Source organism: Pinus tabuliformis, chromosome 3_1, assembly GCF_031772625.1.
Source record: "Pinus tabuliformis cultivar Carrire ecotype Pingquan chromosome 3_1, CPIR1, whole genome shotgun sequence".
NCBI classification, from domain to species: domain Eukaryota; kingdom Viridiplantae; phylum Streptophyta; class Pinopsida; order Pinales; family Pinaceae; genus Pinus; species Pinus tabuliformis.
Window position 1 is genome coordinate 71,091,832 of NC_142301.1, and position 23,690 is coordinate 71,115,521.

General features: G+C 41.2%; 2 protein-coding genes across 3 annotated transcripts in view; one reads left to right on the forward strand and one right to left on the reverse strand.

Annotated features, from left to right (window-relative positions):
• Positions 1-23,025, forward strand: part of LOC149185831 (cytochrome c-type biogenesis protein CcmE homolog, mitochondrial-like) — a 35,961-nt gene extending 12,936 nt beyond the window's left edge. The window contains exon 2 of one of the 2 annotated variants that reach the window (XM_089410809.1): positions 22,662-23,025. In XM_089410809.1, the coding sequence (XP_089266935.1) occupies positions 22,662-22,796 (135 nt within the window). In that variant the 3' untranslated portion in view covers positions 22,797-23,025. Of the gene's footprint in view, positions 1-22,657 lie in introns of both variants that reach the window. The other variant, XM_089410810.1, reaches the window with a different exon arrangement.
• Positions 6,424-7,440, reverse strand: LOC149185832 (uncharacterized). The gene is made up of 2 exons (XM_089412500.1): positions 7,223-7,440; positions 6,424-7,091 (listed from the first exon to the last, which is right to left on the reverse strand). The coding sequence occupies exons 1-2, from the start codon at positions 7,348-7,350 to the stop codon at positions 6,602-6,604; spliced, it is 618 nt and encodes a 205-aa protein (XP_089268626.1). The 5' UTR covers positions 7,351-7,440; the 3' UTR covers positions 6,424-6,601.
• Positions 23,026-23,690: the final 665 nt, after the last annotated feature.

Genomic DNA, 23,690 nt, shown 5'->3' on the forward strand with positions numbered 1-23,690 from the left:
TCCGGAGGAGGCTTTCTTTGGGAAGAAGCCTGATCTTGGTCATCTTCATATCTTTGGATGCATTACATACTCCTATATACCCAAGGAGAAGAGGACCAAACTAGAGCCCACCGCAGAGAAGGGTATCTTTGTGGGCTACAGTGAGACCTCAAAGGCCTTTCGGATTTACATTCCTGCACAGAGGTGAGTTGTTGTCAGACGGGATGTGAAGTTCGAGGAGGACAGGGCCTTTAGGAGGTCACGGGAGTTAGAGTATCTGGATCAGCCAGACCCTCAGCAGCAGTTGAGTCAGTCGCAGGGATCCAGTGGGCAGGGATCAGGAGGATCCGGAGGTACATCTATGAGGATGTCAGGTCCGTCAGTGAGCAGTGGCTCATCGAGCCAGAGGGGTGGTGCTCCGGGCAGCATGCAGAGCAGTTCACTAGGGAGTCCACTGATGGACAGTTCACACGGTACCTCAGCTTCTACAGGTTCAGGTGCAGGCAGGAGGACAGCAGACAGACAGTCAGGAGTTCAGGCTACTGATGATGATGAGGAGGAGGAGTTTCATTCTCCGGTGGAAGAAGTGCGCTCAGGGAAGAGGAAGCCCAAGTGGCTTCATGACACCTTGAGAGATGCCACATCTGTTGCTGAGCCGAAGAGGCCGGTCAGAGAGAGTAGACCACCTGAGAGGTTTTGTAGTTATATGGCGATGGTTACCAGCATCCTTGACTCTGAGCCTTCTAGCTATGAGGAGGCAGCTAGCCAGCAGGTCTGGAGAGAGGCCATGCAGGAGGAGTATTCTTCTATCATGAAGAATGATGTTTGGGAGGTGGTGCCGAGGCCTGAGGGCAAATCCGTGGTTACTTCCAGATGGCTTTACAAGGTAAAGCATGCTGCAGATGGCAGCATTGAGAAATTCAAAGCGAGGTTTGTGGCTAGAGGGTTCTCCCAGGTAGAGGGAGTTGATTATGAGGAGACCTTCGCTCCCGTGGCTCGATATACTTCGATCCGCTCCATTATATCGATAGCAGCAGAGATGGGTTGGAAGATCCACCAGATGGATGTGAAGACCGCATTTCTCAATGGCTTCATACAGGAGGAGGTGTGCATTGAGCAGCCACAGGGCTTTGAGGTGCATGGGAAGGAGTCCCATGTGTGCAGATTGAAGAAGGCCCTTTATGGCCTGAAGCAAGCTCCCAGAGCTTGGTACTCCAGGATAGATGCATACTTGCAGGGGATGGGTTTCACAAAGAGTGAGGCAGATCCGAACCTTTACTTTATTGTGATTGGTGAGGAGCCTCTCATTCTGGTGCTGTATGTGGATGACTTGATCATTACAGGTGCAGAGAGACTCATAGAGCACTGCAAGAGAGATCTTGCGGCGGAGTTTGAGATGAAGGACATCGGCTTGATGCATTACTTTTTGGGTTTGGAGGTGTGGCAGGAGGAGGGGCATTTCTTCCTGGGGCAGGGGAAGTATACTGTGGACATCCTTAGCAGATTCCACATGGAGGATTGTAGACCCATGTCGACACCGATGATCACCAACTGGAAGAAGCTTCATGCTTCGGATTCCGAGTTGGTGGATCCCACATTGTACAGGCAGCTGATTGGTTCCTTGATGTATTTGGTCAACACTAGACCAGATATCTGTTTTGCAGTCAACACGATGAGTCAGTTTATGTGTGAGCCTAGGAAGGTTCACTGGGTGGCTGCAAAACACATTTTGCGGTACTTGCAGGGGACAGTGGATTATGGTCTGGACTACAGGCAGGGAGATGGAGTGAGATTGGCAGGATACACTGATTCTGATTGGGCAGGTTGTGCTTCTGATAGGAAGAGCACTTCAGGGTGTTGTTTTGGGTTGGGTTCAGCAGTAGTGTCATGGTTCAGCCGGAAGCAGCAGTCAGTAGCACTGAGTTCAGCGGAAGCAGAGTATATGGCAGCCAGTCTAGCTAGTTGTGAGGCCATCTGGCTTCGCAAGATGTTGTTTGGCTTATTTGGTCAGCCGTTGAGACCTTCAGTGATTTACTGTGATAATCAGAGTTGCATTAAACTCACGGAGAATCCAGTATTTCATGACAGGTCAAAGCATATCGGGATCAGATATCATTTCATCAGAGACTATGTTCAGAAGGGAGCTGTGAAGCTTGAGTATATTTCCACTGATGAGCAGGTTGCAGATATCCTTACCAAAGCCTTACCACGGGGCAAGCATGTCTACTTCAGAGACAAGATGGGTGTGGTGAGGAACACCTTCCTCGGTAAGAGGGAGTGTTGAAATTTGGTACCGGAGGACAGGTGGTTCCCTTAGGCTTTGATCTTTGGCCTAGGGAAAAGTGTCCAAAAGAATTTAATTTTTCTCCTAAAGTGACTTTATAATTTTATAAAGTTAGATCTAATTTAAAAGTGACTTTAAGTGATAAAGTTATTAAGTCTAATTTTAAAGTGACTTTTATAAAGTCAATGAAAAATTAGAAAGGAAAAGTGACTTTGGAAATAAATGACTAAGTGGGTCTTTATTAAAGTGGGGTGAATTAAAAAATAGAAAGTGAGATTTAAATGAGCATTTAATCTCAACCATTGATCTAAATCTATTTCAGCCATTGGATTTAGAGATCATCCAAAAGTCACTTGGATCACCCAAAAGTCACTTGGAGTTATATTAAAGGAGGAAAAGGTCATTCATTCTTTCATGAGCAGATTGGGAGAAGGAGAGCAAGAGAGCAAGAGAGATTTCTGAGCAGGAAGGAGAAGGAGACAGCAGCTTGGCACACATTCCAAGGCAGCAGTTGAGCAGATTTGTACAGCTGATTCAGCACATAGTGAAAGACAGATTTTTGCACAAAAATCGAGGAGCAGTTTGCTGATTTTTCTGCACACAAAACGGAGGTCGTACAGCATTTATTGCTGTCCTGTTTGCTGTAATTTCCAGATTGTTGTGAGGCACGGGAAAGGAGATAAGTTGTAAATTTGCTTGCTGATTTTTTGCTGAATAATTCTCACTGTAAAAAGACAATTTTCAGAAATAAAGAAGAGCTCTCAAACTGGTTTTCCCCAAGAGTTGTAGGGGGTTTTTCCAGGGTCAAGTTGACCAAAAATATCAGTGTTTTAATGTGTTTTAATGGCTGTTTTTAATTGCTGATTTTTAATTCTGCAATTTCCAGAATTTGTGTTTTCAGCAATATTTATTTTTTTCAGTGTGTTAAATGTATGGTTATGGGAATGGGCATTTAACTACATGGGAGAAATAAGGAGAAACTGAAAACCGGGGTGGGAAAACAGAAATTTTTACATATGCCTGTTCGGTTCCTCTTCCGCCTGTGTCCATTCACCTTCTGCAGCTGTGCTTGGAGTTCCCTGCGTTCGGCGTCATAATGAACGTTCAGGGAGTGGCCACTTGTCCTTCTCTAAATGGCACCAGCATGCTTTGTCGGTTCGTTTCTTTAGTTACGCCGTGGATGCGTTCTCCTCCACCGTGGCGGTCAAACGGATTCCAAATCCCTTTAGAATGCGGCTTAATTCCCTGTCGATTCCGCTTCTTTCCATCGGGTGCAATCTCAGCCGTCCGATCTGGGCCCTCCAGATCCGATGCCAGACGCACGTTTCGCGCGGTTGACTTGCTCGACCGATAGTGTGCGATCAACGGCGGTTTTCTCTCACCTCCGCCTGCCACGCGTCGATTGGTGTATGGAATCGCTCCGCTCCTGTCTTAAACCTCTTAGCGTTTTTCGCTTTTTCTGTCCGCGGTTTCCTGGCTCCCGATGTGACTGAGTGCTCGAGCTCCCCCTTCAGGGCCTTGTTCGCCTAGCGATTAGCGCAAGCGCTAATCGCACATCAAAAACCTCTTCCTTTTCCCATTCCGGGGCTCCCAGGGGCTACTTTGGCCTCTTGCGCGGTCTCCATGGGCCTCGGTTAGCGCACTTTGACCGAGGTCCTCGTCGTCCACGTCGACTGCTATTGCCATTGGTTCAGGGTGTTTTTGACACTGTTTTGGATTTCCTTAGAGATCTGTTTGACCTGATTCAGTCATGGTTCTTGACAGTCTTTCTATGGATCCAATTCGGATCACAACATGTAGTGAAATAGTGGTCACAAGGATTGTTTACAACTTTACAGAACACATGGCAAAACTTATTTTGAAGTTGAGGAGATAGAAAGTTAATTTCCAATACATTTAAAATTTGTGGAATCTGAGCAACATCATCCTTTCTCTTGGATCTGCACTTACTGTTGAACAACCAACATAAAACACCTTAAAATCCTCTAAAAGTCTATTCTTAAGCTGCAATAGCAAATAATCTACATCCCAATTATAAGACCAACCTCTATTTTCCAGCCTTCTGAGGGTTCAAAAGGAAGCTGGTTGGTTACGATGATAAAGCACTGTGAGCATCGGATGACAGTGCATGTGAGGTCACACTATTAAACTCCTAGAGACTCATTCCAAATTTAGGATTTCCTTGGAAACCAACTTGGCCCTCAAGACAGTCACAAGAAGCATCAAAACTCATCCTCCTTACCTTTGCTTGAGCTCCTTCCGATCTGCAGCCTAATCAGTTGATGTTTCCTTATGAATCATTGCATTTGGATGTGGATGAATGAACCTCCAAATGCCTTCTATTTATATGGTTTTCAAGGGTGTGCAACAACTAGCCCTTGAAACCCTTTTGCAAAACCCACACAAAACATATGAAAATTATTTTCTTAACTTAGAGACCTCCTCTCCTGGTGCTTGAAGCTGCCCCTTGCTCCTCTATGGTGCTTTTCCATCTCCAATGGTCAAACTATCAAAAGTCTTCTTGGTTTCACACCCACAAGCTTGGGTACAAAGCCCACATGTTGGGTTCTTAGCCCACAAAGCCTTTTTATGGTGCCAATTCCTCCACAACCCTGAACCCTAGGGTTTGGAGTACTTCTCAAGCTACAAATCTGAACATAATTTAGAAGTAGAATATAGTTAAGATCAAATGTCAAAGCATCAGTTCATTTTGAATATGTATAATTATATATCAATTTTGGCAAAGAAGATCCATCCTTTTCTAACACACTTCATTGCACCATTTGTCTGATTATTTAGGGGGTCTTGATAAGTAAACTCCCTGTACTTGGTTGTTTTTTGCAATGGAATCCCTTAACTTAATACTTATCCAAAACTTAGTTTTTGCTTTTGAGCATCAGAATCTGAATCTTCCCTTTTTTTTTTCTCTAACTTGAGATCTCTCTAATATCAGAATTCAACTTGAGTCTGTACAACAATAATTTTTCATTCTCCTCCACCTTGCTCAGTGTCTTTCTTAAGTGATGCTTTGCCATGTTCATCTCCCTGTGTTCAGTCTCATATGGGTAGCATGCTGATTTCTGCCAATGTGTACAAATTTCAAGTTTAAGTTTCTCTCTCAACTTGAGAAACAAAGAATTCAACTCTGGCAGATATATCTTGGAAGTGGCCTCTTTCTAATTCTTGTATTTAAGTTTGTTTTATTTGTATCTAATTCTACCACACCCTTTCTTTCCTGTTGGTTATTTAACATTCCATTCTCATATAGCTGTTATGCTGCTTATATACTATGTCTACTGGAGAATATTATGCAAGTGTTTTAGTTTTGGATTACTTTTTATAAATATTTTACATCCACTAATTTGAAGTAGAGTCATTATCTTGAATTGGTGAAATGCCAGTGGCCAAATACATAACTACTATTGGCTTAAAGCTATAAGGTGTTCCAACGAGGGCTATACAGAGAGGACAATTCAAATCTCTAGTTTGGCTTCTATAGTCAATAAGGAAAGTTCTTCGGGTGCCTATGCTGTCACCATCTCTTCTAAACTGGTTGCAGAAAGAAGAGAGATCAGGTTAAAAATAGTGTCACGATGATGAATATTCTCAATGGGCATGTTGTCAGTTGGACCATGGCGTATCAGTCCCTTTACCCAGGGCTCTGATCAATGGTCTAATAATATCAACTGGAAGATCTTGTTTAGTAATTTGTATATCTAAAAGAGGACTATCCGAATCAGTCATTACTGTCTATTTAGCATCTCTGTCTGAAGACTTCACAATGTTTATTAATGACATAATTGCATCTTTTGCTATCATGCTTCTTTCTCTCTAGCAATGTTTTAAAAACCAGAACCGGTGACCGGACTGGTCCACCTAATGAACCGGATTTCCGACTGGAACCGGTCGAACCAGGACTGGGTAGGTCTAAACGAACCGGTTTTAGAAATTTCTTAAAATCAGTGTTGCACACATCGCGATCGGGATTTAATCGGCGCCGGGAAAAAAGCGGAAAAAATCGTTAAAATCGGGAAAAAATCGGAAAAAAGCGGGAAAAAATCGTTTGGCACAAAAATATTCATTTTTTTTCAATTTTTTTAATATCTAAACCATCTACAACATAAAATAAATACATTGACACATAAATATGATAAAAAAACTAATATATAAGATGTTTAATATCATTTCTAGCGCTAAAATCACACATAACATTGAATCATGTCCTGAATAGTAAGTCCTGAGTCCCAAGTCCAACTCAGCCTCAAAATATCAACAAAAAATATGATAATGTATCTCATCATGTCATAATGTCATATACAATAAAATGAAAGTCTAATCCTATTGATTTCCTCTGCCCCTCTTGCGAGAAAATGGCACAACTCTCTCTTTCCCTCTAGATGTAGAAGCTGGTGCCTGTGGTGGTGGAAATGGCAGTGGAGTCTGACGTGCTCTAGAAGCTGAAGAACTAGTAGTAGCAGCTACAGGAGGCCGAGGTGGACGGAGACCACGTCCTCTGGTAGTGGTAGCCCGGGTAGCCCGGGTAGGCGGTGTCACCTCCTCCTCCTGCTCCTCCAACTCCTCCTCCTCCTGCTCCTGCTCCTCCTCCTCCTCCTCCTCCTCCTCCCCCTCCTCCTCCCCCTCATCCTGCACTAACCAATCCTCAGTGGGATCCATGAGAGGCCTCTCGGTCTCAACCCTCCATTCAGCAGTGGTGTCAATCCCATCCAATGAGATGGCTTCCGTATCAGGTGTCTTCTCTAGTTGTTTCACCCACAATCGAAGATTGTAGTAGACATAGACCATGTCATTAAGTCTATGGGACTCCAACCTGTACAAAGTTCATGAAATAATAAATTAATAATTAATAATTAATATTATAAAAAAAATATTGTTTAAAACTTTAATGAATTCAAAAATTTATTTGGAAATTTGCAATATTTTAAATGTTTAAGTGTTAACCTATTGCGCTTCTTGTTGTGTATTTTTTCAAATACACTCCAATTGCGCTCACATCCCGAGGAGCTGCATGTTTGGCTGAGGATGCGTACGGCAAGATTTTGCAAAAGGGGTACTCTGCCACCATACATCTTCCACCATGCGTCTACAACAAAATTACAAATAAAATTTTAAATAAACATAAGAAAAAAATGGAATTTGAAGAAACAATGAAATTTGAAACAAAGTTACAAAGTACAAACTAAAAAATACCTGGCATTTTAACCGTCCTATCAATGACAGCCATCTCAAAGCCAAATGTGCCACCTGACAACTTATATTGCTCAATTTGTCTAGAGATCTCCATACGTTCTTCTGAAGATCTCACCATCTTCTGGACACAGGTTAATAATCCTTCCACGACCTCAACATCAAAATTAAACCCACATGCATAAGAAAATGCAGGGTTCAGGAAAAGCCCCGCAGCATGAATTGGACGATGGAGTGTGTTGTTCCATCGCTCATCAATGACGTTCCATAGAAGGAGTTGTCTCTGGAACCCATCATCTCCCTTGTCATCATAGTAGGACCGAATGGCTTCTTTGGCCCTGTCCATGGCTTCATACAAATAGCCCATTGCGGGCTTCTCACCATCAACCAACCGAAGAACCTTTACCAAAGGTTCTGTAACAGCGCACACCTCCTGCACTCCCGCCCAGAAGTCTTCCTGGTATGAAACTAGTCTGCAGACGGCCTCTGCTTCTGGTTTGCGGCTCATTGACGAAGCACGCCACTCCTCTGAAAGAAACATTCTCTTCAAATCCCACATAGAATTCAAGAGGGATTGAAGAGATATGAAACTCGTCGCAAACCGTGTAATGGCGGGGCGCACCAACTCTTTGTTGTTGGTGAATCTTCTCATCAAGCTAAGCACAGATGTGTGATTGTAAATAAATTTTGTGATGCTTTTTGATGAGTCAACAACCTCTTTGACAAAGGGAATTTTCCCAATGTCCTCTAACATCAAATCAATACAATGGGCAGCACAAGGTGTCCAAAATAAAGCAGGATGCCTGTCCATAAGCATTCTACCAGCAGCAACATAATTTGCAGCATTGTCCGTTATGACTTGGACAACATTTTCTGCACCCACCTCCAAAATAAACACATCCAGCAAATCACATAAAGTTCTTGCATCTTTGATTTGATGAGTTGCATCAACAGATTTGATAAACATAGTCCCCTTGGGACAACTAACCAAGAAGTTTATAAGGGTTCTCCCCTTTTGGTCAGTCCAACCATCTGACATAACAGTGCATCCTGTTTGTGCCCATGATGCCCTAAAATCCTCCAATCTTTGGGTGCAGTCACGCTTTTCATCTTGAAGAAGCCGGCCTCTGAAATCATGAAGAGAAGGGAGTTTGTACCCCGGGCCAACACTGGCAATAGCATCAACAGTAGGTTGGAAAAATGGATTATTCCTTATAATGCTGAAAGGAATATCACTCCAGAGGAGAAATTTTGTCATCAACTTGTTAGCTTTTTCTTTTTCAGTTCTTTTTAGCATTGAACCAATAGTTGGTTGTGAACCAGGTGTGGTTCGAGGAACAAAATATGATGATGCAGCTACCGGATTGACTGACGCTGCAGTAGAACCTGTGCCACTTGGCCCACTTCCTTTCGCTGACCTTTTTAGTTGCCTTTTGAGTTCTTCTTTGGCGTCTCTAGTGTGCTCTAATTCTCCCAATGCTCTCATGGCTTTTTGGATAATTTCAGCATTTGTCTTTAGACAGGGCCCCACATCACGTCCAGGGATTTGTGCAAGGTGGAACTTCAACCTGTACACCCCCCCGAATATTTCCTTTCCACACAACTTGCAATACAAGTTTTGTCTATCATTCGGAGTTTTAGGGTCACCATATTCCCAGAAAGGATCCAATTTCCTTGGCATGTTTGTTTTTGAATTTTGAATTTGCAAACCTATGGAAAAATAAGGATTAGGAAATAGGAATTTAGGATTACATAAATGATAATACAAATTACAATTTAGCATTTGCAAAATTACAAGCTAATTATTTCCAAAATCCCAATTTCTAAACCCAAGTTACCCAACCAAATGCCAAAAAACAATGAAAATTCAAAAAAAAATAAACAATGTTTAAAAAAAATGAGAAAATAAAAATAACAAATTGGTTCTCATAGTCATAACAAATTACCCATCCCAAATCAATGAAAAATTTCAAAAAATTCTTTAAAAACAATGAAAACCAAAGTTTTTATAGAAGCAAAACCAAAAAAAATTAATCTACATACCTCTTTTATGGACAAATTGGTGATCTAGGCTTGGATTCCTCTTAAAAACGCTTCGATTCGCTCCCAAATCCGACGGAAACCCTTCAGCTCCTCTCCCTCACCTCTTCTCCTCCTCCTCCGCGCGCAAACAGCAAAATGACATAAAAAAAATCGATTTTGCATATAAAAAGCCCGCTGCCCCGACGGCCTGCGATTTTTTCGAAAAAATCGCGATATTTTCAAAAACTCGCGATTTTTTCGATAAAAATCGTTATAAAAAAAAGTGGCGATTTTTATGCATAAAAATCGCGATTTGAATCGGGTAAATGAAAAAATCGCGCTTTTCCGATAAAATCGCGATTTTAACAACACTGCTTAAAATACATTAAATAATTAATTTTTAATGAAACAAAACTATTTTTAAGATTTAAAACCATAAATCCAAGCCAATAGAGACAAAATATGCAAAGTTTGCTCATTTAGATACCATATAAAGGTGAATATATCAAAATGGCACTGAGCGCAATACATATCATTGACAAAATAGTAAAATACATAAGCAATGAGGCTCTAAATGGCCTATAAAGTCCAAAAACAATGCTGCAAGCTATGAGGCCATTGGCCTACTACAAGTCTACAGTGTACACATGATCAATCATCAAGTTCATCACCACTACTAGACACAGGATCATCATCAGGAGCTACATAGACATCATCTGGTTCAGAGTCTGAGGATGCCTCAGCTTGATCTGCAACCTCAGTAGCAATGCCACCAATAACAATAGAAGTGGACAAAATGGAAGCACGAGTTTGTTGACCTGCACGACTAGTGCCTGCCATTGGTTCTTTGCCTTTCCTTGATGCCACTACTGATCCTGGTTTTGATGCCGCCACAAAATCTGCATCATGCCCTGCTAATGCCATGTCGATATCAAAATCTACATCAAACACAGGATCTTCAGTTTCCTCCACCCATTTTGATTTTGGATCAATATTGTCCAACATAATGGGATCTAGATTAGGTTTTTTGTTCATTATTTGGTTCCTCCTTAGTCGAAGGTTGTATTGCACGAAAACAAGATCATTTAACTGTTTTTGTTCCAAACGGTTTCTCTTCTTCGAGTGTATGCTCTAAAAACTGCAAGTTTCGCTGAGGACTCTAATTGCAAACCTTTGCAATTGAGGACACTGGCCACCAAATGACTCCCACCAATGCGCTGCAAAGAAAAAGACATTAATTAGTAACTTAGTTTATAATTTGAAATGTAAAAAACGTAAACAATTTTAACTTGAAAAGAAAAACAAATTGGTTGATCCACATCTCTTGCCATCTTTGCCAAGTTTTTGCCAAAGGTACCACCTGCCATATTGAAAACAGTAAGTTGTCTATGTATTTTTAACTGGTCTGCATGGGTAGGGACCATGCGCTCCAATCAATCAATCAATCCAGCTCTGACCTCCCCATCTTGCAGATCTCCTAGCCGATCTTTATAATGATACTTTGGGTTCAAAAAATACTCAACTGCATGTATAGGACGATGGAGTTGATTGTTCCATCTGTTATCAATGATCTCCCATATATGGCCATATTTAGTTAATCTGTCCTTGTAAGCTGCCCGTATCTGCTCCTTTGCCTGATCCATAGCCTCATAAATGTAGTCCATGGCCAATTTTTCCCCATCCACCATCCTTAGCACCTTAACAAGGGGCTCGGTAATTTTCACAAGCTCTACAGACCTTTTCCAAAAATAATTGTCAAACACTTTCTTTTTGGTGTCTTCCATCTTGTCTACGAGCCCACCGAGATTCAGTCCATTCATCAGAAGAAAACATTTTCTGCAAGTTTTTATGTTGACCATTGAGACATTGCAACGTGAGGAAGTGAGTTGCAAATCTTGTAATTGCAGGCCTAACAAGCTCTTTGCCCCAAGTGTTTTCCTCATTAAGTTCAATACCCATGAGTGGCTGTAAATGTATTTTGTCATGCACTTGGCATGCTCTACAGTATTTTTTACCCACTCCACTTTGCCTATGTTCTCAAGCATGAGGTCTATGCAATGTGCAACACATGGAGTCCAAAATATGGTCCTATATTTGGACTCAAGCATCTTTCCAGCAAGAACATAGTTTGAGGCATTATCGGTGATGACCTACCCAATATTCTGCTCCCCAACTTCCTGAATAATGTCATCCAAAAGCTCAAATAGAAGGGCTGCATCCTTCACCTTATTAGATGCATCAACTGATCTCAAAAACATGGTTCCTTGAGGGCAAGAAATAACGAAATTAATGATAGTGTGGTTCTTTCCATCGGTCCATCCATCTGACATGATGGAACAACCTGTTTTGAGCCATGAATCTTTATACTCAACCAAGAACTCATCAATGGAAGATATCTCTTTTTGCAAAAGGGCTCCTCTTAAGTCATGCATACTAGGGCCTTTGAAGCCCTTTCCTGCAACTATAACAAAGTCCCACATAGCTTGGTAATAAGGTGAGCAAGCAGTATTAAATGGGATATCTGAATCATACCACCATCTAGCAATGTATTGATGAGAAGTTTCTTTGCATTGTTTTTTCCAATGTTGATCCAAAGTGGGTTGACGACTTCGCTGGGAGGAAGTGGGATTAGAAGAGGCAATGTTGGCAGAATATGAGAAATAACTTTGGATGTTTGTTCTATTTGTTCCTTTTGATAGTTGGCCAAAAGAAGGATGAGCATAGTGAAAGGGGTTATTGGTGGAAGGGATAGAAGAGGAGTCTTGAATCTCATAATCATCATACCCACTCTCTTTCATCGCTTTTAATAATTCCCTCTTCCTTGCAATGTCATCTTGGATGGCCTTCTCCCTAGCTTTATTGTTAATTTTAGGTATGTTCTATGCTTAGAGCAATTTATTTCAATTTTCACAGTTAGCTCAATATCTTTTCTAGATTAGCAATCACATCAGCATTAAAGTAAACTGCAGATAGAACATAAACATAAATCGCAGAAGACAAGCCAAGACAAGAGGACACAAGATGTGGTGCTAGCTAGGGACAAACCCCAATGTGGGGAAACCTTGATCAATTCTTCTTATATGTTCTTCAGTAGTTCAACAGAGAGAGAGAGAGAGAGAGAGAGAGAGAGAGATAGTACATTTACAACAAAAGTCAACACTTTGACTTATATAATAGCATAGATAATCTCTAAGAGGATGATACATGAGGTAGTTGAACCTAGTTGAAGACATGCTGCTTCAACTGATTCTCCTAGGTGACTCCATCACCCATCATAGTGCTGCACCTCGTCATCATGCTGCATCTCATTGTGCTGCTTCGTGCTGCAATCATTATCACTACGATGGACCTAATTACGATGCTGCACACATCATACTGCTGCACCATGATTGCTTGCAGTCCCATGCAAGCACCATGTCCTTGTTGTCCCATCTACCATGCTCCACCATGATTGCATTTGTTGCTGTCCCACTGTTTAGCATTGCTGTGCCATGTCATAGCTTGGTGTCCCAAGTACCAAGCTCCAACATGCACCATGTCTTGCTGTACCACTTACCATGCTGCTGTCTCACTGTTTAGCATTGCTATTGCTGTCCCAATGTGCTTTGGCTGCCACATGTCATTGCTGCTCCTATGATTGCTTGCTATCCCATTTGTGTTTGTAGCACTGTGCTTGCTGTTGTCCCATTGTAACCTACAACAACCCAACAATCATGCCCCAAAACATACCTTGAACAACCTTAATGAACTGCGGCCTAGTCAAGGTAGATGGCTGCCTCCTCATGCTGTTGTTTTGAGCATATGGCAACCCCTAACACTTCCACGTTGGCCTGTTTTGGAGTGGCTAGGCCTGTGGCCTACCACAGACCTCTGCTGCACACTAACAACCTTTCGAAACAGTCTTACCTTACCTCTTGCTGCCCTCAAACAATCTGTAATTCTCCTTTCCAAACTTGGCCTCCTTACAAGTGTGAACAAACCTCATTTAGAATAGCTTATGGCTATAAATGATTGCGTTTAGGGTATTCTAGGACAACAACATTAGGCCTGCGTTTAGGCCTCTCCATACAGTGTTATGTTCCTCCTTTACACAACCTAGCTGCTTGCCTTCTCGGCCCTAGAACTCGGCCTCCTATAGCAGAAATCCTCGGCCTTCTTCCAGCAATGTGGTCACCTGAAATGGCCTACGTCTAGGGCATCGCAGCCCTGTGACTAGGGCATCATAGGCCTGCGTCTAGGGCATCATAGAGACCAGCGTATAGGGCAGCGTGTAGCCCTCCTTCTTGATTGCATCTAGGGCTCCTTGCCTTCTGCATTTAGGGCTTCCTCTCTTAGATTTCTCTTCCACTAAAACCCAGAACAAGTGGAGGGAAATCAAGCGTGAAGTGTTTGTAGAAATGACTATCAAGTCACCTCTTTTTATACTAAAACGTTGAGCACATGTGTGCGTTATTTGGTTGCTGGCCTACCTTGACGAATTGTCTTATAACACAAATAAATTCATAACTCCATGAATACTTATCGGAATCAGATGATCTTTAGATCAATCCTACACCTCTCGATGAGAGGAGTCCAAAAAAATATCAGCTGTCATAAATAAGATGATCCACATGGAATTTGACCCTAGTTGCCAATTTTAACACTTATCCTCATAAAACTTTTCAAGCTTGGAAAGGTATTCTGCCCTAATAGGACCTAACACTTCATTTGGTGCATCACATGGCTTTACTTGGCCTCTTACCCCAACCAAGTGTTGTTTCAATCTAAGAGTACCCCCACCTCCAATAGCTTTATGGCATAATTTGCATATCATTTTTCCATCAATTACATCACAATGAGCCCATGCACTGTCCTTTCCTTTTGGCGCCATGTTTGCTTGAAATAATTACAATTTGCAAAGAAATCTGCCATTTAAAAAAAAATTGCAGCTAAGAAACATGGAAAACCAAAGCTAAATTTTGAAAAAGAAATGCACATGTAGCCTACAAAATTTGATAACATAGAACTAGAGATTTGATAGCATAGATGATAGAAGTTAGAAGTTTATAACACATAAAAATATTTAATACATGGATAGCAGTCAAATGAGGAATTTTCAAGTGAAAATCCTTACCTGGAAATGCAAACTAGCTTCCTTAGCCTCCTCTTGAAGATGCCAACTCCATTGACAGCTACAAACTATCTCCAAAATAGCTCCAACTCCAACTCCAAGCCTCCAAGATGACTACTCCAACAAAAACTCAACACTCTCCAAGCTCCCAAGCAAACTCACAAATACTCCAAATGAGATGTGTGAGACAAATGAGAGGGAGAAGGGCCTCTTAAAGGCTTGGAGAGGGTGTTTTTGGAGGGAAAGGACCCTTACTTTCCCTCCAAAACACCCTAAGCACCTTGGAGAAGTCGTTGCGTGGGTCCTCCGCAGCGGTGGTAGCTAACCGGTTGGTTTGACCATAAATCGGCCGGTTCTGTCCTGAACTGGCTAGTTAGGACCGGTTAGGGCAAAAACCTGGCGAAATGGGGAGGCTGACCAGGTTTTTAAGCCGGTTTGACCTGATGGCCTTGCTAACCGTTCGGTTTGACCAATTAGCAGTTCAGACTGACTAGTTCTAAAAGCACTGCTCTCTAGTGATAACAAAAGGACTGCAAGTGCTTGGGCCAACTGAATGTTAACATGCTTAATTCTGTTAGTTTGTAAACTGCATAGAGGGCCAATAATATCTAGCTTGTTGAGACTTCTGGAAAGACCTTTATCAACGTCAAATTTATTAGCAAGAATAGATGCAACCGTCTCTTGGGTATCCTCATTGAAAGAGCTAAGTATTTGGAGGAATTTGTTACCAACAATTCCCTTGAAAACAATGAATTCATGAGATGCAAACAATGTTGTAGGAACCGTCTCCTCCCCCCACGCACCAGACCCCAGAACTGCGCACTGTGCTGAAACACAAGTGAAGTGCACTCAGAACTGCACTTTAGGTTGAATTTGCACGGCTCCTGAAATTTGGAATTGCCATGTGAGGAACTATGCTTCCTGGACACTCCCAAGGTGCTCCCTTGATGCTCTCTAGACGCTTCCTTGATGCTCCCTAATGGTAATGGTAAATTCTTAAATGTTTAACATTAGCATGAATTACTCAAGATGTTTGTTAGTGGTTCCAACCTCATCGAATTTCCTATGGAGAAAATATAATTTCATATCCCATTAATTCAACAGACTTAACAGATTTCAGGGTTCTAAAATTTAGGGTCAATGGGATTGTGTCATTTCATTAGATTATATCACGTATGAGGGTATGTGATTGACATTTAATCAAGAACACCAAGCCCTATATGTACCCAGTGTTGGTGGTGTCAATTGTTAAGCTTTTTCTACCATATTTTAAGGCTTGGATTAGGAAGTTTAATCAAAATTGGGCAATGTCCCTAGAGAATTGAGTTAGAGGCAAAGGCTAGACAATAGGAGAAAAATCTAGACTCTAGATGGTTGATGCTCAAATAATTAATCATTAATGTACTATGGCTGCCATTTCTATCTTGAGTTATGTACATATATGCATGCTTTAATATATTCTACAACGAATTTGACATTTTGGATGTTTTTTTGAATATAAATGCTATTATTCTTTTTTGTTTGTCAAGTTGTCTGGGATGATAGCTATAGGATTTTTGGCTTGAGAAACCGTGACTCGGGGGCATCTAAGCCATCAAAATCACCCCGGGATCGCACGCGGCTTGGGCCACACCTACATTTAACACGACTAGATTTTTGCCCATAGAGTTTTGAACTCGTGACCTTCACATCATGGAGTGACTTAGCAGTACACACCATCACCGTCTATTCTATGCCTTGTGGGCAATATAAATGCAATTATATATTTTGGGATGCTTCATTTCTGAGGATTTTTGGAAAATGATGCTTCCGATGTTTCGCTTCCAAAAAATGCACTGGCTTCATCCCCACTTTGTGCAACATTGGATGCAAGTGGAAACAAATTACAATCGTCATGTACATAAACTTTTGACTCTGGATGATATCCCAATAGTAAATACCCCAACTGGTAGATGGTAATAGAATCTGCATGCTGAAGAGGTGCCTAAGTGCCTCTGCAACAACTTTTTAATGTTGATTTTTAATGTACCTTGGACAAGTGGTTTCGCATGGGTTAGTCTCTACCTAGGGAAAAATGTCCAAAATAATTCTTTTCCTTAGTGTGACACTATAAAGTGAAAGTGACTTTATAAGTGGTAAAGTCAATGTTAAATTATAAAGTGAAAAGTGACATTATACATAAAGTACAACGTGGGTACATTATTTAATGTGGGTGAGTTAAAAAATAGAAAGTGAGAATTAAATGCACATTTATTCTCATCCCTTGATCTAAATGAATCTGAGTCATTAGATCTTAGGGTTGCCCAAAAGTCATTTAGGGAAACAAAAAAGGGAAAATAAAAGAGAGACTACATTCATTCTTCATGAGCAGATTGGAGAAAGGAGGTTGAGAGCTGGAGAAAAGTTCTAAAGGAAAAATTTGTTGCAGAGAGCTGAAGGAGTGATTTCTGGGCAAAGCTAGGCATGAAAATCAAGGCATAGAAGACAACAGAGGTATAGTACAAACAACATTTAATGCTATAAGTTGTTCGTCGTTCGAGATAAGCTTTTGAGAAAAAAATAATAATTGAAAAATCCATACAGTCTGTACAACAGTTTCAATAGAGGTGGAGCAGTTTGCTTCACAGTTTGACAAGGACTTTTCATTTATTACTTCTACATCCAGTAGGAGTACATCATCCGATGTGTGGTACATAGACAGTGGGGCTTCCCACCATATGACTGGTGGACATGAGTTCTTTTTAGAGTTTGCAGAGAGGGCACTTGATATTGAGATTGTACTAGGAGATGACCGCACTGCGAGAGCTATTGGTGTGGGGACTGTGACCTTTGAGAGGGAGCCTTGGCCTCCTTTGAAGGTCATGGATGTTTTGTATGTTCCGGGGATAAAGAAGAACTTGATTTCAATGTCTGCTATGGAGGAGAAGGGGTTTGAGGTCACTTTCTTAGGAGGGCAGGTATTGATGCATCCTAGGGGAGCTTTCATCGCTTCGGCCAAAGCGATTGGAGTCCACTCTAGGAAATTATGCAGGCTCAATTTTCAGTCGACATGAGCATTGGTGAGTAGCGCATCTGGTAGCACTCAAACTAGTACCACCACCAAGAGAGACTTGTGTGAGTTATGGCACTGGAGGATGGCGCATATGCATCATGGAGCTTTGAGAGTATTGAGGGAGATCACTACTAGAGTTCTTGATTTCAGTGTCGAGCATTATGAGGTCTGCAGAGGGTGTGCTTTGGGCAAGTACACCAAGTTACCATTCCCAGCGAGCGATGTCAGATCTACAGGTATACTAGACTTGATTCATACTGATGTTAGTGGTCATATGTCTCATGTGTCTTTGGGTGGTTATGATTATTATGTTATATTCATTGATGACTACTCTAGGAGGACTTGGATATATTTCCTGAAGACTAAGGGTGAGGTCTTTAGTCGCTTTAAAGAGTTCAAAGCTCTTGTGGAAAAGCAAACAGGTAGGAAGATTCAGGTCTTGAGGTCAAACAATGGTGGTGAGTACACCGATGGTGGGTTTTCTGACTTTTGTGCACATGATAGCATTAGGACAGAGTTCACAGTTCCTTACAACCCCCAACATAATGGGGTGTCTGAAAGGAAGAACAGAGCTATTGTTGGGGCTGCTAGAGCGATGCTTCATGATCAGGGGTTGCCTTTGTTTTTGTGGGTTGAGGCCTGCAATACTGTTGTTTATCTTCAGAACAGGAGTCCTCACAGAGTATTGGGGATTATGACTCCGGAGGAGGTTTTCACTGGAGAGAAGCCTCATGTGGGACATCTTCGTATCTTTGGATGTCCCACATATTCTTATATCACCAAGGAGCAGAGGACAAAGCTAGAAACCACAGCAGAGAAGGGTATCTTTATGGGTTACAACAAGACTTCGAAGGCCTATCGGATCTTTATTCCTTCTAAATGGAGAGTGGTGATTAGGAGGGATGTGAAGTTCAAGGAGGAGAGGGCCTATCAGAGATCACGGGAGTATGATGAGAGAGAGTCATAGACTTCTCCTCAGTAGGGAGGTCAGGTACAGGGAGCAGGACCTCAGGGTTCTGGATCGACTGGTACATGAGGTACTTCAGTGTCAGTGACATCTGGGCACCAGTGGCGAGTTCATCGAGCACTTCTTTAGGGAGTCTACTGGTACAAAGTTCACATGGCACTTTAGCTGACACATGCGCCGGTGCCAGTATAGGTTCTTCCAGGACAGGTGCTGGTATAGGCACACAAGGGTCAACTGGCAGACCTTCAGGTACTAGATTAGGGGGCAGAGGATGAGGTTCACTATGGGAAAAGCTTCTTTTGGGAAGAGGAGGCCCAAGTGGCTTCAAGACACCTTGAAGGAAGAGGAGTCCATTGGTCCTCCAAAGAGGGTGAACAGGGAGAGTGTGCCACCTGAGCGATTTGCAGTTATGTAGCCAAGGCTACCAACATTGTTGACTCTAAGCCTACTAGCTATGAGGAGGCTGCCAGCCAGGAGGTATGGAGAGAGGCTATGGTGGAGGAGTATGCCTCTATCATTAAGAACAATGCTTGGGAAGTGGTGCCTAGGCCCGAGGGCAAGTCAGTTTTGACTTCCAGGTGGCTCTACAAGATCAACCATGTTGCGGATGGAAGCATTGATAAGTTCAAGGCGAGGTTTGTGGCTACAGGGTTCTCACAGATAGAGGGAGTTGACTATGATGAGACCTTCTATCCGGTCCCTTATTTCTATTGTTGCAAAAATGGGTTGGCAGATCCATTAGATGGATGTGAAGACCGCATTTCTGAATGGAGTTATAGAGGAGGAGGTGTATGTTGAGCAGCCACAAGGCTTTGAGGTACTTGGGCGGGTGACCTATGTATGCCAGTTGAAGCGAACACTCTATGGACTTAAGCAAGCTCCGAGAGCTTGGTATTTGAGGATTGATACTTACTTGTAGCAGATGGGTTTCACGAAGAGTGATGTAGATCTGAACCTATACTACATTGTTGTAGGGGATGATTCGCTCATTCTTGTGCTGTATGTTGATGACTTGTTCATCATTGGGGCAGAGAGATTGATTAGTGGTTGAAAGGAGGATCTTGCTATGGAGTTTGAGATGAAGGACATTGGGCTGATGCATTACTTTTTGCGGCTTGAGGTGTGGCAGGAGGAGGGGCATATCTTTCAGGGGCAGGGGCAGTATGATGTGGATGTGTTGAGCAGATTTCACATGGCAGACTGTAGACCTATGTCTACACCTATGATCACCAACTGGAAGAAGCTTCATGCTTCAGATTCTAGTTTGGTGGATCCCACATTGTATAGGCAGCTTATTGGGTCCTTCATGCATTTGGTCAACACTAGGCCAGATATATGCTTTGCAGTGAACACACTTAGCTAGTTCATGGTTGAGCCCAAGAGGGTGCACTGGGTAGCTGCAAAGCACATTCTTCACTACGTGCAGGGGACTGTTGATTATGGTCTGGACTATAGGCAGGGAGATGGAGTGAGGTTGGCAGGTTACACAGATTTAGATTGGGCAGGCTGTGCTTCTGACAGGAAAAACACTTCAGGGTATTGCTTCAGATTAGGTTCGACAGTTGTGTCGTGGTTCAGTTGAAAGAAAAAGTCAGTTGCTTTGAGCTCTTCTAAGGCTGAGTATATGGCTGCTAGCCAGGCTAGTTGTGAGGCCATTTGGCTTCGCAAGTTGTTGTATGGCCTATTTGATCAGGAGTTGAGACCGACAGTTATTCACTATGATAATCAGAGTTGCATTAAACTCACTAAGAATCCAATGTTTCATGACATGTCAAAACACATTGACATTAGATATCATTTCATTTGGGACTATGTTCAGAAGGGGGCAGTGAAGCTAGAGTATCTATCAACAGATGAGCAGGTGGCCGATGTTCTCATGAAGTCCTTTCCAAGAGGCAAGCATGTCCATTTCAGGGACAAGATGGGTATGGTGAGAAACACTTTCCTCGGTAAGAGGGAGTGTTGATTTTTAATGTACCTTGGACAAGTAGTTTCCCATGGGTTAGTCTCTACCTAGGGAAAAATGTCCAAAATAATTATTTTCCTATGTGTAACTTTACAAAGTGAAATTGACTTTCTAAGTGGTAAAGTCAATGTTAAATTATGAAGTGAAAAGTGACTTGAGACATAAAGTACAATGTGGGTGCTTTATTTAATGGGTGAGTTAAAAAATAGAAAGTGAGAATTAAATGCACATTTATTCTCATCCCTTGATCTAAATGAATATGAGCCATTAGATCTTAGGGTTGCCCAAAAGTCATTTAGGGAAACAAAAGGGGGAAAAGAAAAGAGAGACTGCAGTCATTCTTCATGAGCAGATTGGAGAAATGACGCTGAGAGCTGGAGAAAAGTTATAAAGGAGATATTTGTTGCAGCAAGCTGAAGGAGTGATTTTTGGGCAAAGCTGGGCACAAAAATCAAGGCATAGAAGACAACAAAAGGTACAGTACGAACAACATTTAATGCTGTGAGCTGCACGCTGTTCGAGAGAAGTTTTTGATTTTTTTTTTTGTAAAATCCGTATAGTCTGTATAGTACAGTTTGTATTTGTACAATACATATTTTTAGCTTCAAGTGGGCATGGAAATCGAGAAAAATTAGGCACGGTTTTCAAGGAGCTTTGGGCTGAAGAGATAAATTGTTTTGTTTTCTCTGCAAATGTATTTTTCCTAAACTTGAAGGATAAATAAATTTGAAGAGCTCTCTAACAGGTTTTTCTCGGAGAAGATTGAAGGGGTTTTGCATGGGTCTAAGTCGACCAAAAATCTGTGTATTTTTATGTGTGTTGCTGGTCTGTTTATGTCCATATTTATTTTCAGCATGTGTTGACAGTCCCATGTGTTTTAATCTGAAAATTTCATTTCCAGAATTCTATATGTTGAATGTATGTTTATGGGAAAGGGCATTTAACTGAATGAGAGTGATAAGGTGAAATTAAAACCAGATGGGGATTGCAGGAAACTTTTTAGTCATCAAATTTCAACATTTAACCTTTGATTTATACATTTTCCATTGTGTGTAAGAGGGTTGAAATGATGTCTCCATTTCTGAATGTAAGCATGAATATCTTCACTATCGTAACACAAATTTCTCAATAGAAGAGTAACAACTTCATTTGCTTTAATAGAGCCCATTTCCACTGGTCGCATGAGAGAATGTATTCCACCTGCAGCTGTTATAGCTCACTTGCCCTGATCAACTTCTATAGATAAAATAGAAAGCAAAGCAACATCTTATTCTAATCTATGTTCACCAACTATATATTTCCATACATGCATCCTTGACAGATCTCATATTTGAAAGTGAACTAGTCCCTTGGGATTGGAAATATAAACCATACGAAATTTAAGACTAATAGGTACTTCTTGTGTATAATACAAGTTAACACTTTTAATAGGTATATTTATGGATTATTTTTAGGCTTTAGCATGGAAAACCATTCTATTATATTGCACTTCTTGCACTATATTTTGATACTTTAGGGATATAAGCAAATTCCCTATGGTTGGTGGTTTTTTGTAATATAATACCTTATCCAAATATTAGTTTTTCTGATCTAGCACCAAAATCTTTTAGTTTCCAGTTCTTTTCTGTATTTTGAAATATAAACTATAGGAAGTGTAAGACTAGCAAGTACTTCCTGTGTATGGTAGAATATAAGAGTTTGAAAAAGCATCAGTTTGCTTTAAAGATGTATAATTATAGATTATTTTTAGAACAGAAATCCATTCTATTCTAATGCACTTCCAACACCATATATCGATTATTTAGGGGTTTCTAATAAGCAAATTTCCTATACTTGGTCGTTTTCTGTAATACAATATCGTTTTATCCAAACATTAGCTTTGCTGATCTATCACCAAAATCTTCATGTTTCCAGTTATTTTCTTTATTTTGAAATATATGTAATATCAGAATTCAACTCATCAGACCAATTGAGTCTGTATAACAACACTATTGCATTCTCTCCCTCCCTGCACACTTTTTTTATTGGATAATGTTTGCCACATTTATCTCCCTGTTTTCAATCTCATGTAGGTAGCTTGGTGACTTCTCTCCACGTGTAAGAGGCTTCGAGTTCATGTTTGAGCTTTTCCCACTTAAAGAAGCAAGGAATCCAACATTGGCAGTGCCAGAGATATCCAGAAAGTGGTCTCGTTCTATTTCTTTAAATTAAGTTTGTTTTATTATATTTAATTCTCCCTAACCCCTTCTTTCTTGTTTGTTATTAACTTCCTATTGTCATATGCCAATTATGCTGCGTATATACTATTTTACTGGAGCGTACTATGCAAACTTTTCTCTTTAAGTTTGCTTCTTCTAAATATTCCACATCCACTAGTTGATTGTCAAAGTGGAGTTATTTTCTTGAATTGGTTAAATGCCAAAGGCCAAATGTTACTTTACCTATTGCTTGGAGTGTGTTTGACTCTTACTGTGAGTGGGTGCATCAGTGGGAGAGAGTCTAATAAAGGCATTTTGCCTCATAGCCCATTTTTCATATAAGAGTGGGTGCATCAGTGGGAGAGAGAGTCTAATAAAAACATTTTTCCTCATAGCCCATGTTTCATTTCTTTTGTCACTCGGACTAGGACACTTGTTGCATAAAGATATGCAATGCACATAAGGATATGCAATGTTACATAAGGATGTGGAGTGGTTGAGTTGGCACTTTTGGGTGCATAAAAATATGTGGAGTTGGTGAGTTGGCACTTGTGGATACGTGCCTACCTACTTGGTCCATGTACAATGCTCCACTTGTGGACCAACTCTAAGGTTTGGGTTTTCCTTTGTAACTAACTCATTCTCTTACCCTGATTAAAAGGAAGGAGGAGCACATCACTTTATTATGTTATCGGTTTGCTTGGTGAGACTCCGAGAGATAGAGTAGAGTACAAGAGAACAATTGCTAGAGATGAGCATGATGTTGTAGTAGTTTTTGCTTTTGCTCTTTGCTTCATCATCTTGAGAGATATTGTTGGTTTTGCATTGTTGTGATGTAGTAATTTTTTGTTTGATAGAAATAGATGTGTTTGCTGTCCCAAATTTTGTGTGAGGATCTGGTATTATA